The 16426-nt window shown below is 37.3% G+C and overlaps 2 protein-coding genes across 2 annotated transcripts in view; one reads left to right on the top strand and one right to left on the bottom strand.

The window, feature by feature from the left end:
- The window catches only part of LOC128697687 (ctenidin-1-like), a 153673-nt gene that overhangs the window by 87618 nt on the left and 49629 nt on the right, over positions 1-16426 (top strand). The gene's annotated exons all lie outside the window — the stretch shown is intronic.
- On the bottom strand, positions 5177-6597 carry LOC138854739 (uncharacterized). The gene is made up of 2 exons (XM_070099519.1): positions 6574-6597; positions 5177-5901 (listed from the first exon to the last, which is right to left on the bottom strand). Exons 1-2 carry the CDS (start codon positions 6574-6576, stop codon positions 5281-5283), a joined length of 624 nt encoding a protein of 207 aa, XP_069955620.1. The 5' UTR covers positions 6577-6597; the 3' UTR covers positions 5177-5280.

Raw genomic sequence — 16426 nt, 5'->3', positions numbered from 1 at the left:
CTACCGATGAAATGTTTTGAAACGAGTTTTTAATTTTTGCTCTGTTGAATTTACAGGCTAATTTACACACTGCGAGTTATACTACCTCATTTGATTTACAAAGTAACAGATATCCTACATCACCTCATTTACAAACTAAGGGCTGTTAGCCTGCCTCAGTTCAATTCAAATCCCAAAACTAAGTTTTGGGATGCCACCACCAGTAGTCAACTAACTACAGACTCTTATTTACCTCTGGGTGAGCAAAGGTAAGATGCAAGGAGACTAACACTGCAGAACTAAACCAAACATGACAAGTCAGTGCTTGCTATTTTCTTCCTTATACTGCTTAATCATTCTAATAGTGTCTCTGCAACACTGCCAACAATACTAACATGAGGATTGGAAGTAGACTTTTAGTGTATATATATGCTGGTATGTACATTCATCGGTTGAAGAAAATTTCTGCTCTGTGCAGAGAGGCTGATAGACACTGACTCTCGACAGTTTAAATACAAAGTGGGTATGATTTTGTTTTTTTCGTTCATTAAGTTTAATATCTGAGTACTATATATATATATATATATATATATATATATATATATATATATATATATATATATATATATATATATATATATATATATATATATATATATATTGATGTGTGCACTCACCTAATAGTGGTTGCTGGGGTCGAGTTACAGCTCCTGGCCACGCCCCTTTACTTGTCGCTTCTAGGTCCACCCCCTGTGTGTGAGAGAGAGAGAGAGAGAGAGAGAGAGAGAGAGAGAGAGAGAGAGACAGACAGACAGACAGAGCGTGAGAGAGCGAAAGAGAGTTTATTATTTTAAACCAATGTGAACTGTATTATTCTGAGGTGCGAACACACAAGTCTGTCAACCTGCTTGCGTCTTCTGTTAGAGAAAACGGAGAAACTATCAATGGATATCTTGTCAAGGAAACTGACGAGGGAAATAGGTAGAGCTTAATCATCTGGGATAAAAACTGGATAAAATTAAAAAATCAAAATTTGAATGAGTATGTGGTGCCTGGAGTAAGATTAAAGGAGACTGAAGAATATGGTGATGAAAACTGAGGTAAACGTGAGTAGTGAAGTCTTGAAAACCAATCGGGATGAAAATATTTTTAGAGTAGCGAATGATATTTCGTAATTACTTAATCGTAGCTGCAATGAAAGTAAAAGAGGATAGATTATATTAAACAGAAATCATCAGTAAGATAGATAATGAATTAAAGAAAGGAACGTTTAGTGAGAGGGATATATAAAGAATTAAAGGTTTATCAAGAAACAGGACCAGTGTTGTGGAAAATACTGTATATATTTTCCGGAAATACGGTAATTTATGGGTAAATAGATGGCCTATATTGTATTTAATGAAAATGGTGTTGTGGAAAATGGAAAATGAGCCTGCGCCTGCGCAGAAGGGACTCGCCATGTTTGAACGAGACAGTATCAACTGTTAGTGAATATTGGGAAAAATTTTCGTGCTCTAGAAGTAAAATTGGGCTGACACCTCTCAAATAGGAGCCGAAATTGTTGGATGTGCATTCCTGCATAATTTGAGTATCAGGCGACAGGACAGGACAACTCCAGGAACCTCAGATAAGCTGTCTAATTTATGTTTAAATTCTGGCCAGTAAATTTTTCATAAATGTAGGCAAAAGGGAGGGGGAGGGTCCTGTACATAACACATTAATCTCCAGTCAAATTGGTGAGTGTTATGATTAAGATGTATTCTCCTTCTGTTATATAAATGTGTGTATATATATATATATATATATATATATATATATATATATATATATATATATATATATATATATATATATATATATATATTTTATATATATATATATATATATATATATATATATATATATATATATATATATATATATATTTTATATATATATATATATATATATATATATTTTATATATATATATATATATATATATATTTTATATATATATATATATATATATATATATATATATATATATATATATATATATATATATATATATATATAATCATTTATTAATTTTAATATACAGTCCACAAATTTATATATTTACCAGAATTCCTGGTGATGTATCTTTTATTTATAATTAATAGGTCCAGAGCAACTTGTGGATACGACATTGGTAGGTATCGAAGGGGGACATTTTTTGCGACCTAGTGTCCCAAATTCCTACTTGTCTGATAAATAATAATTATCTTTGTTCATTTACTGTTATGTACATAATGATACATTCAGATAAATGTAATTTTCCACAAGTATTTCCTACCGAGGATCTTAATCGTACAATGACCCACTGCTGGAGCTTTTGGTCAGGTGACCAAAAGCGGAGCTGGGGTGGACCTATAAGCCTTCCACTGGCTTACCGGTCCACCCCTTTTAAAATTTTGTTTGTGATTATAATAATAATTTTGATTATCATAGAGAATTTATAGTGTAGGTAATATGCTCCCACAAGGAGTATTATATGGGTTCAGAGGATAGGTCAGTGAAAACGAATAGATTCTGAGATACAATTCCTTAGTACTTCAGAATGGTACGTAACACTGATATCTTTTTAATAAAATTACCAGACTGAGGTGTACACGTCCCAGTAATAATTTTCGTTTTCGTAAAATACATAAAAGATGATAGTTTGACGTTAATGAGAAGAAGCATTCTCAAATTATACTGCATTAGAATTTATTGTGAATGCAAGGGAGAAAATATAAACCAATTTATTTGATCGCCGATCCTTACGATTTTATTAAATTCTGAAGAGATGAAGGCCTAGATTACATTTTTTGGGGAGGGGGGGGGGCAGCAAAATCAGTTTGCGAGATGAGCCACTGTGGATTACGTATTTGGTATTATATTGTCTGGCTAAAGCTGTATAAAAAATTCATGTAGAGGTGGTTAGAAATATGAAGATCGACTCAGTGGAGCTTACTGAGGACTTCCGCTAGCGTACTGGTCAACCTCGTGCTTTTTTTTTTTTAATTATAAGAAGTGACGGTGCAATCAAGTGGAAGAATTAAGTTATTTACACGGTAACATAAATACAAAAGTTCAATTTATTTTGTTCAAGCTTTTATTTTAGAAAATAATAGAGAGAGATAATGGATGCACAAACTCACCAAATTTTACTTTCTTAGGCTATAGTCATATACTAGAATAATAAAAAAATAAAATGGTCTCGATTGTCCGTGGAGCATTTGAGAACTCGCTATGTTTAGGTGGGACAACTGTAGTCGTGGTTTATATAAAACCTCATAAAAAATAACTACTGCTTGAACACTTCACGAACTAGTATAACGTATTAACATTTGCCATTAAGAGAATAGTAGTAATATTTATCTGTAATCTCTAACAAAGTTTCTCAACTCTGTAACATCGATACCCATTTAAAAATCATTTAGAGAAACTACATTTAGCGCTATTACCATTTCTTCATTTCTAAGGAACGCCTATTTTCCGATGCAGCAAACCTGTCTTAGTTCCATTGTACTGTTTCACTGCATATATTTGTGACATAACTCTTAGTCAATGCCATCAAGGCATTCACAATGTCCTCTTCAGAGTACTGCAGCCTTGTGGTCTTTCATGCCCACCATCCTATCCACAAAAAAAAAATTCTGTATGAAAAACTTTCTAACATGTACAGAAAATTGAAAAATATTGAAAATTTCGTATTAATAAAATTTATATTTACCCAGGTGAAATATGACATATAAAACAAAGTTAATACTTGAGGCCTCAAATGCATCTTCATGTGGTCTCGTTTGCCTCTTACTACAAACTTACCTAGAACTTAATAATTACTAATTTATCTGAAGGGAGGATAACGGAGGGTAGAAGGTAGTCGTCGGCTCGAGAAATTCTTAGTAAATTTTTAAAGTTACTTCGGCAGATTGGGTACTTAACATTTTGCTTATTCATAGAAAAGATAAAAAGAAAAAAAACCCATTAAAGTACATATTAATAATAAAATAATGATTTTTAATATGCACTAATTTATCACACTAATCAAATTACAGGGTGTTTCAAACTGATGGACCTGATCGTGAAATATACTGCCTTGAAATTGGGTCTAAGAAACACCTTGTGTTTAAAGTATGTAGAGCCTCGTGTAAATTAGTTTGAAAGGCATTTCCTCCAACTGATCTCAGCTGCCTTGTCTTTGCTTATACTCTATAGGGATTCTCAACGTTTCCTCCATCATTAACTCCCTCGGCTCGATGTATTTCTCCATTTATCCCCACACTGCGATACAAAAAAAATTATCGCCATCATAAAGGGACAGAAAAACAAGGTCAGAAAAAAATAAATTACAGCCTCTCCTCACTTAACGACGTACTCGTTTACCTGTATTCATACATAAATAATGTATATTAGAGCTGATTTCCTCTATTCTGTTTATTACAATATACAGTACACTAGTGTATAAACATTTAAAAATATATAAAAAAAAGTTATAAATGGTGCAAAGGTGACATTAAAACAATATCAAAGATGGTCGACACAAGAACACTTTAGTATACTCATCATTTAGTGATGAATTCGTTTAACAACGTGGTCTTAGGAACGGAACTCCATCGTTAAATGAGGAGAGGCTGTATTCAGGTTTTGCATAAAAATAGCACACAAATATTTAATCCTTGCCATGTAATTTTTTTTTTTGCCCCCAAGGGGTAAATTTACCCCTGGTTGAGAATCACTGGTCTAATAGAATGTCAAGCCATTTCTATGTTGGCATATCTAACATCAAAAACCGTATACTCACTCTTCTTACCAAAGCAATGTTCTTGGATAGAAGTTTTCTTTTTTTTTTTAAATCTTTCCAGCTAAAAGAAAAGGAAAACGTTTCTTTAGGGAAAAGACTAATAAATTGTTTTTAATGTTTCAATAAAAAAAAAAATCTTTCAGTGAGGCTGGTCTTAATCACCTAGTCTACAATTGCGCATCAGATTAATAATAAGGTCATTAATAGGTAAACTGTAGCATTTATAATATACTTTATTGAATAGCAAGGTAGATATATATATGTAATCCTTCTATTAATAATGATAAACGCTTTCACTGGGTTTCTTGTATATATATATATATATATATATATATATATATATATATATATATATATATATATATATATATATATATATATATATATATATATATATATATACATACACGTGATTAGTTATTCCAATGCAGAGAACCCGAGATCATCCTGTTTTAAGAAAGCGGTGTGTTCGTGGGTTCAACTTACTTATATTTATTTTCCGTAACCGCCTCCACCGTAGCCACCACCGCCTCCCCCATGGCCGCCACCGCCTCCCCCATGGCCGCCACCGCCTCCCCCATGGCCGCCTCCGCCGTAGCCGCCGCCTCCCCCATGGCCGCCACCGCCTCCGCCGTAGCCGCCACCGCCTCCGCCGTAGCCGCCACCGCCTCCGCCGTAGCCGCCACCACCTCCCCCATAACCTCCACCGCCACTACCTCCCCCATAACCTCCACCGCCACTACCACCGTAACCACCGCCTCCGGATGCACCACCATAGCCTCCACCGCCGCCACCATGGCCGCCTAGGTTAAAATTGATAGATGCACTTCCTCCTGCGTAGCCGCCACCGCCGCCTCCGCCACCACCTCCATAGCCGCCACCACCATGGCCGCCACCACCATGGCCGCCACCACCATGGCCGCCACCACCACCTCCATATCCTCCTCCGCCGCCACCGTATCCACCACCACCTCCTCCATAGCCACCACCGCCTCCATGGCCGCCGCCGCCGCCACCACCACCACCATAGCCACCGCCACCACCATGTGTACCAGGCCTGGCGACGCAGGACACAGCCAGCATGGCGATGCCCAGACACGCTAACACCAGCTTCTGTAAGTATTAACAAAATTATTAGCCAAATAAACAGTTCTGAAATTTATTATTTAAGTAAATCAACAGAGGATTTAGTATCAAAGTCGCATTGAATACTAACAAGTCTAATTTAGTGGAATTTAGACTTAGTAAATAAGCAGTTTCAAGCAGTTCTTAAAAATTTGATGCTGTATAGCCCTTGTGGGTTAGCGCTTCTTTTTGATTATAATAATAATTGAAAAGGTGATGTCATTTATTTCAGGCACTTCAGCGATTTCTGTACCTGTGTGTACTTTCCGTAATTATATCTGCTTTTGCATCTGTACGTTTTTTCTGCATGTTTGCATATTTTGCATCTGTACGTATTTTTTCCATCTGTACATATATTTTCCATTTGTACGTATTTCTTGCATCTGTACGTGGTTTTTGCACCTGTACGTATTTCTTGCACCTGTATGTATTTTTTGCATCTGTACATATTTTTTGCATCTGTACGTATTTTTCCATCTCCACGCATCTGTACATATTTTTGCGCTTTTGTTTTTTTTTCCCTAGCACCATTTCTGGTGGCCTTTTACAGGTGAATTAAACAATACTGTCCGGGGTCAGGAGAGTGTCGACACGAGTGTTACTGATTTTCCAACTCTATAACAAGTCTTAAGATGGGGGTTTGTTTTACAACTTTCTTACCATTGTGACGGTGGAAGAACCAGGTCCAGGAGGTAACTGAATGATGAGACGTATTCCAGAGGGCTTTTATACTTGTCTCGGGTGATGGCTGACTGAGTGACAGTTCAGCTTCAGCTGTTAATGAAGAATTAAAAGGGCGAAGCTGGGGGACGTATATAGACCAATTGTGTCATGCCAATACAAAGGGTTTTTCAAATATGTCCGGAGACAATGAAAGGCTTTTTGAGAGGGTATTAATGGGAAGCTTTGTCAGTCATTGCGATTAATAAGTATTAGCTTGAGTAACAAATATAGATGTATTTTGATCCAAGGTTTATGCCGTATAATCAAAAAAATAGAACACAAAGACACAATACCGTGACTGGGACAATACACAAATAACTAGCACATAAGAAAAAGAAACTTTATGGCGACGTTTCGGTCCGACACGGACCAAGTCGGGCCGAAACATCGCCAAAAGTTTTTATCCTCCTATATGCGGGGTTATTTATGTATCAAAAAAATTTTTTCATTTGAGGAAGATCGTTCAATTTACATAATGTTGATGTACTTAAACCGAACAGGGACAAATAAACCGGTGTAAATTTAAACCAACGACCCACTGCCACACGGGGCCCATGGGAGCAAAACTTGCCACCTTTGATTCATTAAAAAATAATTAAATCACTATTGATTTGTTACACTGAATGTGGTCCACATGAAATCAGATACTGACGAGGTCAGTATACTAGTCAAACATAAAATCAGATACTGACGAGGTCAGTATACTAGTCAAACATAAAATCAGATACTGACGGGGTCAGTATACTAGTCAAACATAAAATCAGATACTGACGAGGTCAGTATACTAGTCAAACATAAAATCAGATACTGACGAGGTCAGTATACTAGTCAAACATGAAATCAGATACTGACGAGGTCAGTATACTAGTCAAACATAAAATCAGATACTGACGAGGTCAGTATACTAGTCAAACATAAAATCAGATACTGACGAGGTCAGTATACTAGTCAAACATAAAATCAGATACTGACGAGGTCAGTATACTAGTCAAACATGAAATCAGATACTGACGAGGTCAGTATACTAGTCAAACATAAAATCAGATACTGACGAGGTCAGTATACTAGTCAAACATAAAATCAGATACTGACGAGGTCAGTATACTAGTCAAACATGAAATCAGATACTGACGAGGTCAGTATACTAGTCAAACATGAAATCAGATACTGACGAGGTCAGTATACTAGTCAAACATGAAATCAGATACTGAAGAATATATGTGTAAACTACACGTATAGTACCGGCACATTATAGAAATATTTAGTTCTGAGGGAACATTTTTAATCCAAATGACTCACTTGTCTTATTTACATACTACACAGTTTAGTTTTCAGTTAATAATATTTACTTATTGAAAAAAAATAATGCATCCCTGGTCCAATGCCCCTGGCATCGAGGATATCTTTGACCTGTGGCAGATCATCCTACCCTGGGGAATTTCGCTAGGTATTGGACATTGCCTAACTACTTTCATCCCAATATGAAAGTGTAAGCTACTAAGGGAAGCATTTCATAAAAAAATACCATGTTTCGTTGACGGTGTCAAATACACTATTAAAATGTACGCTAAGATGCGCATTCTTATTATTGTTTTGTTTGAGATGAACCCTTACAATGGTCATTGTTTTTAGATGATCCGTTCAGTGGTGCTGTTGGCTCGGCAGAAGCGTGGCGGCACGATGGTGCAGTTACTTATTTGTAGCTACAGGAGAGAGCTGTATAGTCCTTGTGGCTTAGCGCTTCTTTTTGATTATAATAATAATAATACAGGAGCAGAGCGTTGTACAAATTAATTTAGGAAAAAATGTGAAGACTGAAGACACAAAGTGATGCTGAGAATTTGCCCTGTTTGACTTACCTTTTGGTTATGATGACTAGCAGCAGGAGCTTTTGGTCAACTGACCAAGGCCTTCCGCTGGCTTACCGGTCCGCCCCTTTAAAAATTACGGTTATAATTATAACCATTTTTGATACAGATTGATTTACAATGAATTTTATATTAAAAATTAATGTAAAATTTAACGATAATGATATTAACGGGAGTATGGTTATAATTAAAATAAATAATTTCCTTGTTAAATAATTTCACTGACACTTTACACAGAAAAAACTTCTTTATACGTTAGGTACAAAAAAATAATCTGTTAATTTATCGAAGAACTGAAGTACCCAGCGAGTGGAATCATTTTCCTGTTCAGTGACTGAGGTTGTGATATTCCCCTGGTAATCAGAGCTTAACCAAGATCACCTGAATGATTCTTGTAAGACATCGTGATTATTAATCTGTCATGCTGTTTGCTGCTCGTCAACTTGACAACGCTTGACTGAGTCTTACTTGTTCTTTCTTGACTGTGGATTTACTGATGCTGGTGAAGAGATTCTGATGCAGGGAATTAGAATTGTTGTCCCATTTCTTCGATTAAACCTATTGCTTCCTATTCCCTCAGTCACTGTATGACCCAAACGTGTTTATAAATTCCATGTAAATCTAACTGTAATCTCATTTTTTTGCTAACGTTGACACAAGATGCTTGTCAATTAGATAATGAGCCTAACTTACTCAAAGTCAGCTAAGCAGATAACACTAAAGAAATATGGGTAACTAAAGTGTAATGGATGCTTATCAGTGCTTAATAATCCACATGGAGACATAAACACAGGCATATTGATCTGCATATTTCGACCTCTTTCTGGGACCCTCTTCAGCAGAGGAAACATAAGAGAAACTACGTGGAATTTAGGATATTATTTATAGGTAGTCTATCAAATGTCTTGGTTAGGTATATACAGAATATAGATCAAATTAGGTTACAATGGCGTAGCGGTAACGTCCTGGATATGCAGTATCCAGGATGTCCCCGAAATTATAAACGACTGCGTGTTAGTCCATCCTGAATCATTAAATACGGCTGAATTAATCCCTTTGCCAATCAACTAATGATTCCATTCCCAGAATAACGAGACATGAGGGCATACACAGATAAGTTCATCTCACCCCATACACATACACAAGCTCGATGGGTTTTCAAATTACTTATACACTTGAAAAAATGAGATAAATGAACAAATATATTACCCACTGTTAGTAAACATTCATTTTAAATCTAATAAAAATGAAAACTCAATAAATGAACCCAAGAATTGCACCTTAAAGTGATTACCCAAAATTTACACAATCTTGATCATCGAAATTTATGAAGCGAAAAAATGAAGAAACAGTATTTTTTTCGTGTTGCGCTGCGGGTTAAGGTGCTGGTGACGGGATTCCTCAGTACCAGTATATAAGTCCGCCACATCACAGCTGATCACCCAGTTTGTGAAGGAACTTGATCCTACCGACGCCACAATGGTAAGATCTTCGTGGCTCGCTGCACCAGAAAAAATGATATATCTGTTCTTGAATATATGTGTATATACCAAATGAATGATAAGAGCATAGTGATTTCCTGTCACATAGAGTAAAAACAATTATTTTACGATTTCGCGGAAAGTAACAGTCAGTTTTGTCTTTGAAAAGTTAAGTAAAATAGTTGTGCGCGCACGTGATTATATATATATATATATATATATATATATATATATATATATATATATATAGATATATATATATATATATATATATATATATATATATATATGCAATAAGATCACAGTAAACAGGTGATTTCGGAATATGCAAAACAACCACTCTGAATTTTTCTATTTTTCTATTTTTTCGGAGTGGTTGTTTTGCATATATATATATGTATATATATATTATGTAATTTCGTGCCGAATATGTAAAACTTGTAAATTAGCAAGAACTCATTTAAAATTAAGTCCTTTCTAAAATTTTCTCTTATACGTTTAAAGATATATTTTTTTTCATTTATGTTAATGTAAAAAATAATTTTGTACCAAAAGAACCTTAGATAACTTACCTAACCATATTATAACAAACGCAATTTAATTTAGTCTAATCCAACTAAATATGTTTTAGGTAAGTTTACAATAATTTAATAAACAAACACAGAGATATATTTTTATCGTACGGTTCAGAATGATTTTTGCAAAATTATTGCATACACAATATTTCGCTTGCCTTATTCGGTAAGAAGAGCTTTGCCATTTAAGCCAAAATCGCAAGCTTTACCTATTCGGCACGACATATATCATTTTAATCTATTCTTGTTGTAAGATTTAATCTATTCTTGTTGTAAGATTTAATCTATTCTTGTGGTAAGATTATATAGTTATTAGAATTATATTATTAAATGTCTTGGGTGTCAAAATCTATTTTATACACAAAATGGCAATTTGATTTTGTGACTATTTCAGAGGCTGGTGTTAGTGCTTTCTTGTGTGGCTCTGCTGGCAGTGTCCAGCTTGGCCAGGCCTGGCGGCCGCGGCGGCGGCGGCTATGGAGGTGGTGGCGGCGGTCATGGAGGTGGCGGCGGTCATGGAGGTGGCGGCGGCGGCTACGGAGGTGGTGGTGGCGGCGGTCATGGAGGTGGCGGCGGCGGCTACGGAGGTGGTGGTGGCGGCGGTCATGGAGGTGGCGGTGGCGGCGGTCATGGAGGTGGCGGCTATGGAGGAGGTGGAAGCAGCGGCTATGGTGGCGGCGGCGGTGGTTATGGAGGTGGTGGTGGTGGAGGCACGGGCACCATCTGCTATAACGTTGGCGGTGGTTACGGAGGTGGTGGAGGTGGTGGTGGTCATGGGGGAGGCGGTTATGGGGGTGGTGGAGGTGGTTACGGAAGTGGCGGCGGAGGTTATGGTGGTGGTGGTTATGGGGCAGGCGGTGGCGGCTATGGTGGTGGCGGTCATGGAGGAGGTGGAGGCTCAGGAATCGTCTGCTTTAGCATTGGTGGCGGCTACAGTGGCGGGGGCAGCGGTGGAGGTGGAGGATACGGAGGTGGAGGCAGTGGAGGCTATGGAGGTGGAGGTAGCAGCTATGGAGGTGGAGGCGGCTATGGAGGCGGTGGCGGCGGCTATGGAGGCGGTGGCGGCGGCTATGGTGGAAGCTATGGTAAATAGATCAAAATTAAACGTGTGAATATTGACTTCAAAAATTCGTCTTGCGCTCCGGAGACGCAACTTCTGTGGCTACGATAACAACAGAACGTCGATCTTCAGGGGCAACTGTGATCATCACATATATTACTTAAGACGTTAACATTTTACAAATATTATCTTCAGTGGATGAATAATAACAGAAATTTGCATATCTTTGTCATTATACAGACTATATTTTGCAAAAAAAAAAAAAATGTAATAATGATATCCAGATATTTAAATATTTTTGAGTGTATTAATTTCTGTCTTGGATCTCATCCAGTATTTACAAAGGTATTACTTTTTTCTTAATTTCTACTATCGAGGCAATTTTATTTTTTTAATATATAATAAAACATTTCCAAAAAGCATTGAATTGAATAGCCTTTTTTGTTATATATGACAGTTCCAGTGTTACCTGGAGGACTTTACGGGGGTCAATGCCCCCGTGGTCCGGTCCTTGACCAAGCCTCACGGTGGATCAGCGCTTCGTCAACCAGGCTGTTACTGCTGGGTAAAGAATTCCTTCCTTCGAAATTTTACGCAGGAAGTTGTGGAATGGAAGGTTACAGTTACACTCTGTATAGAGCTTAATCAAGTCGATGGCTTTACAAAGCTCTAACACTCGAGGGAAGTGCCTTTGCCATCAGTGATCAGCTCTTCATCTAGAGGATTGGACCTGTCCACCCTTTTCTCGGAACGAACGTGATTACCTTCCATTTCCCCCAGACGCTGTATGAATCATACGGATTTAACGCTCCCCAATGAATAATAACAATAATAATAATAGAGAAAAAGGCAAAATACCGTGACTGCAACAACACACGTCGCCATAATCTTCTTTCTCCTATATGCGGGTTATTTGTGTAATAATAATAATAATAATTATAGTTATAAACACTGAGAAACGTGGTCTCATAACTTTGTTCTGTCTTTTCTTCAGTACTATCGGTATCAGGCTGCTGTATCCTGCGCAAGTGTGTGTTTACCACGAGAAAGATAAAGACAGAGGAAGATATTCAGCCATCAAGTCTAAATACATGCACAGTATGTTACTGCAATATTTTCTCGGATTTAGCATTTAATTTTATTATTATTATTATTATTATTATTATTATTATTATTGTTGTTGTCGTTGTTGTTTCAACACACCAGCAGTATCCCACCAAGGCAGGATGACCTTAAAAGAAAGAGTTTTTAAATTTAGTAATTTATACGGAGAATTTGGTAGGGTGTGCAAAAGAAGAAAATTAAAGGTGAATACAGGAAAGAGTAAGGTTATGAGGATAACAAAAAGATTAGGTGATGAAAGATTGAATATCAGATTGGAGGGAGAGAGTATGGAGGAGGTGAACGTATTCAGATATTTGGGAGTGGACGTGTCAGCTGATGGGTCTATGAAAGATGAGGTGAATCATAGAATTGATGAGGGAAAAAGAGTGAGTGGTGCACTTAGGAGTCTGTGGAGACAAAGAACTTTGTCCTTGGAGGCAAAGAGGGGAATGTATGAGAGTATAGTTTTACCAACGCTCTTATATGGGTGTGAAGCGTGGGTGATGAATGTTGCAGCGAGGAGAAGGCTGGAGGCAGTGGAGATGTCATGTCTGAGGGCAATGTGTGGTGTGAATATAATGCAGAGAATTCGTAGTTTGGAAGTTAGGAGGAGGTGCGGGATTACCAAAACTGTTGTCCAGAGGGCTGAGGAAGGGTTGTTGAGGTGGTTCGGACATGTAGAGAGAATGGAGCGAAACAGAATGACTTCAAGAGTGTATCAGTCTGTAGTGGAAGGAAGGCGGGGTAGGGGTCGGCCTAGGAAGGGTTGGAGGGAGGGGGTAAAGGAGGTTTTGTGTGCGAGGGGCTTGGACTTCCAGCAGGCATGCGTGAGCGTGTTTGATAGGAGTGAATGGAGACAAATGGTTTTTAATACTTGACGTGCTGTTGGAGTGTGAGCAAAGTAACATTTATGAAGGGATTCAGGGAAACCGGCAGGCCGGACTTGAGTCCTGGAGATGGGAAGTACAGTGCCTGCACTCTGAAGGAGGGGTGTTAATGTTGCAGTTTAAAAACTGTAGTGTAAAGCACCCTTCTGGCAAGACAGTGATGGAGTGAATGATGGTGAAAGTTTTTCTTTTTCGGGCCACCCTGCCTTGGTGGGAATCGGCCGGTGTGATAATAAAAAAAAAAAAAAGGGGTTACTATCCTCTTGCTCCCGGCATTTTAGTCGCCTCTTACGACACGCATGGCTTACGGAGGAAGAATTATTTTCCACTTCCCCATGGAGATATTAACTTAATAAAGTCAAAACATTTATTCTTGGGCTTTAATTTTGTTTATTCATAACGCTAATTGTTGCAACCCCTGAATGGGTTGCAATGATTAATATGTATATAAATAATTATTACCTTTTCATATAATTTTATTTTGTTTATATTTGCGCTAACAGCTAAATTGTAAATTATATTATTATTTGACTTGGTTATGTTGTTGGGTAGGATGTAACATATTATGTGCTCAGTTCAAGTCTTGATTGTCTAACTACTGTAATTATCGCTCTTTGCTCGTTTCCCTGCCGGCTTCTGTTGCCGAGCTGCAGCTGTCCACGGAGCTATCACGTGATCGAGGGGGGGGGGTGTCCTCACCTCTCCTGAAGTATTCAGTCTGGTCTAGACTCTCTTGGTGGTTGGACGTATTCCAGACAAAGTGCCTAAATCTCTCTTATAGGCCCTTGTTGGAAGATGTTCTCTAGCTTTCTTGTAGGTTCTGGGAGACTCTGTTCACAGAACATTATATAGACTTAGTGATTTTCGACGTTGTACTGAGGTTGTGTGTCGCATAGACACTCTAAACAACTCAGGTCCTGAGCTGTAGCTTCTGACCTAACTTGTACTGGTATCTGTGTATTATCACAGTTGGGGATTTTCTTATGCTGAACTTAGATTCAGTAGTATGAGAGTTTTGTGACTTTTGTGGAGGATCTGCAGATGGTCCCTACTTAGTGTCGTTATGTTATCTCATTGTTCCTGATTCTGTGTCGCAGTCGCTTGTTATATTGCTATTGGGCTTAGCGTTCTTTTTATTGTTCAAGCAGACTGTTCTGATTGCCAGTTAGTTTATTTGAGGACTTTGTCAGTCACTTGTTTAAGTCTAGTCGAGTCGTGAGACATAGCGAACTACTTAGAGCACTTACACACACACACACACACAAACTTGTACATATTTGTAATATCATATTAAATGTTAATGTACCAGACGGTACTTTAGAATTATAAATGTGATATGTGCTTTCAGCACAATAATACTGTACACGAGAAAAGTGATTATTATTAGTTTGAATTGATTAATTTAATTTGATGTTATACCTCTAGACGATACTTAATAAATTTATTAAATTTTAATTTCTCTAGTTAGTAGCCTACCAGTAGTAATCCTGAAGCACTATTGAATCATACTGAATTCTAATGGATAATTGGACAAGGATACTGACTACTTGTTACGAAAACCCAGTAACAGGCTGGATGCTAGAAGGGCAGTCCTTTCTAGTATTACCTGGAGATCTCTAAGCTTTTAGAATCACGTTTTTTGTAACACTAATCAACAGATTTTTTGAAGAAAATTAATGACTTATATATTAACATAAGGAAAATTGCTGGTGATATTTCACTGCTGATCCTTTGTATATCATTGTATCTTTATACATTTCTAAGTTGCAAGAAAGAATAGTCTAAACATAAAGATAATATATCTTACGTGAAATTTGTGTTGTCACAGTTGTTCTGTTTGTGTTACGGTGCTTATTGGAGATCCATAAGAGAAGATGCAAATTCTGGTGGAAATATTTTGGAGGGTCGTGTATTACAAGAAGGAAGCTGAAGTGAACACGGAAGAGAAATGTGATGAGAGAAAGTAAATATCAGTAGAAGTAGAACGTCGGATTGGAACAAGTGAATGTATGGATGTGTGAAAAAATGTGGCGAGTCAGAATATATGTGGGGAAATGGCAAGAGTCTTGATATATGCGTTGAAAGTAAACAGAAAAGTTAAAAATTTGTCCACGGAATAAAACAGCGATATCAGAGTAAAAGGCTTGTGGTGACGATGCTTTTGTATTGGTGTGAAATATTATAAATATTGCAACATGAGGAAGACTGGGGGTAGTGAAAATGTTGATTATAAAATCAATGTTGTGTGACACTTTTGCAAATGGTTAGGAGTTTCGAAATTAAAAGATAGAGTGGGAGTAAAATAGATCTATTTCAAAGTGATTAAAAGATACTTTAATGAAGATGGTATATAAATCTGGATGGATAAAGGTGTAGTGTACGTCTTCGAAAGATTTAAAAGGATGGTGTGAAAGTTTAGATAGGCTGAGGCTTGAGCATCCAGCAGACATCTGAGCATATTAATCCAGATTATGTGAAAATAATGTTTTTTTCTCGGACTTGACATAGAGGGAAAATGTCTGCCAAGCAGTTCAGTGAAATTTGCCAGTCGGACGTAAGCTTCAGATGAAGTCTATACAGTGCCTCCACTTTCAGTGTTGGTGGGAATGATGTGGTTCAGTGTAACATTTGATGATAATGTCTGAAAACTGGAAATCTTTTAGAGACTGATAATGAAGGTGTTTTCTTCATTGGGTCACATTGTCTTGATGGGAAGCGGTCATTCTGTTTATCATTTTTTATATAAAAAATATGTTAATTGCAAAACAACGATTGCTTTGCCAAAACAAGTAGAAAGTAAATTCACTACTGCAAT

This window comes from Cherax quadricarinatus, chromosome 68, assembly GCF_038502225.1.
Source record: "Cherax quadricarinatus isolate ZL_2023a chromosome 68, ASM3850222v1, whole genome shotgun sequence".
Classification (NCBI taxonomy): Eukaryota; Metazoa; Arthropoda; class Malacostraca; order Decapoda; family Parastacidae; genus Cherax; species Cherax quadricarinatus.
Note: the sequence above shows the minus strand (reverse complement) of the source record. Positions and strands in the feature narration are given on the sequence as shown.